The sequence below is a fragment of the Perissodus microlepis genome, chromosome 3 (assembly GCF_051167445.1).
Source record: "Perissodus microlepis isolate ML-2025 ecotype Zambia chromosome 3, ASM5116744v1, whole genome shotgun sequence".
In the NCBI taxonomy this organism is placed as follows: domain Eukaryota; kingdom Metazoa; phylum Chordata; class Actinopteri; order Cichliformes; family Cichlidae; genus Perissodus; species Perissodus microlepis.
In genome coordinates, this window is record NC_140463.1 from 38,753,615 (window position 1) to 38,756,755 (window position 3,141).

The 3,141-nt window shown below is 41.5% G+C and overlaps 1 protein-coding gene across 1 annotated transcript; it reads left to right on the forward strand.

The window, feature by feature from the left end:
• The first annotated feature begins 205 nt into the window (after nt 1-205).
• Nucleotides 206-3,141, forward strand: rpl34 (ribosomal protein L34). Its single transcript, XM_084924361.1, has 5 exons — nt 206-251; nt 674-745; nt 966-1,065; nt 2,739-2,842; nt 3,009-3,141. Exons 2-5 carry the CDS (start codon nt 681-683, stop codon nt 3,091-3,093), a joined length of 354 nt encoding a protein of 117 aa, XP_084780487.1. The 5' UTR covers nt 206-251; nt 674-680; the 3' UTR covers nt 3,094-3,141.

Consider the following 3,141-nt stretch of genomic DNA (forward strand, 5'->3'; position numbering starts at 1 on the left):
TATAATATGATTAAATACTGTGTCTAATTTTAATTCAGCGGATTTTACTTTTCTTAAAATCTCATCATGAACATGAGGAAACGTTCATTTCAAATTATAGACATAAAGCCGTTTAAAGGACACAATAATTACGTTATACTTGATGTGTAGTAACAACAAGCCACCAGCAGGGGGCAGAAAAGCGCACATGGACGCCGTTTAACCCCCATCATCCGCCTGACTCCTTCCTCTTCCGGTTACGGCGACAGCAGGTATGGCGGTCCCTGCTTTCCTCAGAAACATAATGAGTTTAAAATCGACTGTAATCCTACGTTTTAATAAACTAATGTGGTCTATTTCAAGTAAATATACTACTCAGGGGAGCTCTTTGCTCTGAACTATGGGGTTATTTCATGACTTACTGGATTTTAACGACATAGTTTTTGTGTGACATGAGAAGGCCGTTCTCTTGAGTACTGAGCACAAGCCGGTGGAGGTGTCTTAGCGTTTAAATGGATGTTTAAAGGATAAATTAGCTGCAGACGATGTTTCTCTTAAACGAGAGTGCCGGTTTAACAAGTCCGGTCAGTGTTTACTTAGCCAACATTAAAGTAATGGAGTGGACTCTGTTAGCGGGCAGGGTTAGCATAACAGCGGTGTGTACTACAGTTAACTGAATTTTGTTTGTTTTCAGCTTCAAGATGGTGCAGCGCCTGACTTACCGCCGTAGGTTATCCTACAACACCGCCTCCAACAAAACCAGACTGTAAGTAAACTCTCTCCGGTTGTATTTGCTTCTATGCCTGGCTCACTGCATGTCTATCTATATAGAGCTGATACCCCGACTATGAATACATAATGCCAGGACGGGGCTGTAGTTGTATATAGGCTAGTAGCTACTATGATACACCACATCTCCTGTGATGTGATGTTGTGCATGGTCTCTCTGAAGAAAACTAAACCACCCTCTTTTTGCTTTTGTGAAGCTCACGGACTCCTGGTAATCGTATTGTGTACCTTTACACTAAGAAGGTCGGCAAGGCCCCCAAGTCAGCATGTGGCATCTGCCCAGGAAGACTGCGTGGAGTAAGTACATCCATTGTAACCTGAAGAAGGTGCTCTGTGTTTAAATTTGTGTTTCAGAACTTGTAGACTAGGACAGCGGTCCCCAACCCCCGGGCCTCGGACTGGTACCGGTCCGTGAGTCGTTTGGTACCGGGCCGCGAGAGATGAGGCTCAGGTGTGAAATGTATGGTTCTCAGGGTTTTTATCGGTTTTCAGCGTTATTTTGTTATCGTTTTTATCGTTTTCCTGGGTCTTTTCACGTGTGTTATGAATAAATCTTCTTTTTTTCGGTACCGGTACTAGTTTTATTTTGTTGTATTTATCCAGTAAGCATGGAGTGGGGACTGGAAAGGTAGCTTGGAAAATCCTGCAGTTCCCTGCAACCACAAATGCCTTTTCTTCTGTTGCTGTGAAATCACCAGTAGAGATGTCCTGATTTTGTGTGCTCATGACATCAACTTTCACAGGAGCAGAAGCTTTTCACCTGGTGCTGTTTGCTTATTCCTGAGTACTATGTTATTACTCCCTGTAACCACTGCCTAATGGCTTGTGCCAATTCCACGTTATAGACGGTGCCTTGGGGTTGTAATGGTGCCAGTGTTTCCAGTGGGGTTTTTTTGTTTTGTTTTTTAAACAGTTCAGTTGATCTCAACATGCCACTTCAGGTTCAGCTAATGTTACCAGGTATATGTCATTTCTTTCAATAGGCAAATAAAGGAACATGTTGGTAATGCGCTAGTTCTCACGCTCTCTCTGTAAACATTCAGACTGCCAGGAACAAAGTGTTCGTTAGAACTGCCAAATTTAGTAAATTGTTTGTAGGTAGGTTAACGTTGAAAAGCCCACAGGCGCCACAGCTGGAGTGGTATGGCAGCTGGAGGGATCCGGATGTGGGGTTTTGACACCCAGTTAAACTTTATTCTGTAATTCTTTTAAGTTCCTTAGTTCAAATGGGTTTTAATTCAGCTATTTTAAAAGTTACAAATACCTCAAAGTGTTAACTTTGATTTCGAACTGGTCCTCTTAGTGCACATATGCATCATCATTTTTGCTTTGGTGGTTGTAGGTTCATAAGGAGAATTAAGGTCATTTCAGTGTATTAATAAGTAGTTTTTACACTTGAAAGTGCAAATATGTTGAGAAAGGACATTATTAATAAGTGTGTGTACACTAGAAACATGGTTGTTTCAGGGTTGTTCCTGGGTACGCTAACGACTCTAAACGGGCAGTGTTTGTGTCACCTTTGTTTTTGGGGGGTTTTGTTATTGTTTTAATAGAGGCCTGAACATTTTCCATTAAACGTCTGACCGTTTGATAAGCTGCTCACTTACTCTTGAGTACATTAAACGTACACTTTTGATAAAACCTTTGAGTTTTTATCAAAGCTAGCTGTGGTTGTTCTTCAGATAACTACAAGATCTTTCTATGGTCATATTAAAAACATCACTGCAGTGACCGTCATTTGTAGAGCAGTATATATAAATCCACTCCTACAGCTTTGTGTCATCAGCACTGTGTGATCCACTGCAGGCAGGTCTGAATCCAGGGAAGCACGGCAGCGTTTTATAAAGTGAGCTTATAAAATTGCTCGACTGCTGTGAGCCCAGCTTTTTCTAGGTTGTGCTGCTGAAAGTGTCTCTCTGCTATTGCTTGTTCCTCCATTGCTCTTAACATCCATATCTGTGTTCTTATAGATTCGCGCTGTTAGACCTCAAGTTTTGATGAGGCTCTCCAAGACCAAGAAGCACGTTAGCAGGGCCTACGGAGGATCCATGTGCGCCAAGTGTGTGCGTGACAGGTAAAAGATGCACTTCCCTTCATCTTCTGATGCTTGTTACTGAGAAAATAGACTGATACAGGCATCAAACTTTAATTTGAAAGCACTAAAATACAAACTTGTTAGGTATGCTGTGATCAGCTAATTCATTATGTTAATTGATCTCCTTTGTTTTTTTTATTATTAGGATCAAGCGTGCTTTCCTGATTGAGGAGCAGAAGATCGTTGTCAAGGTGCTCAAGGCACAGGCACAGAGCCAGAAGTCAAAGTAAACTGTGTATTTGTATTGCCACAGTAAAAAATGTCAAACAAATCCACTA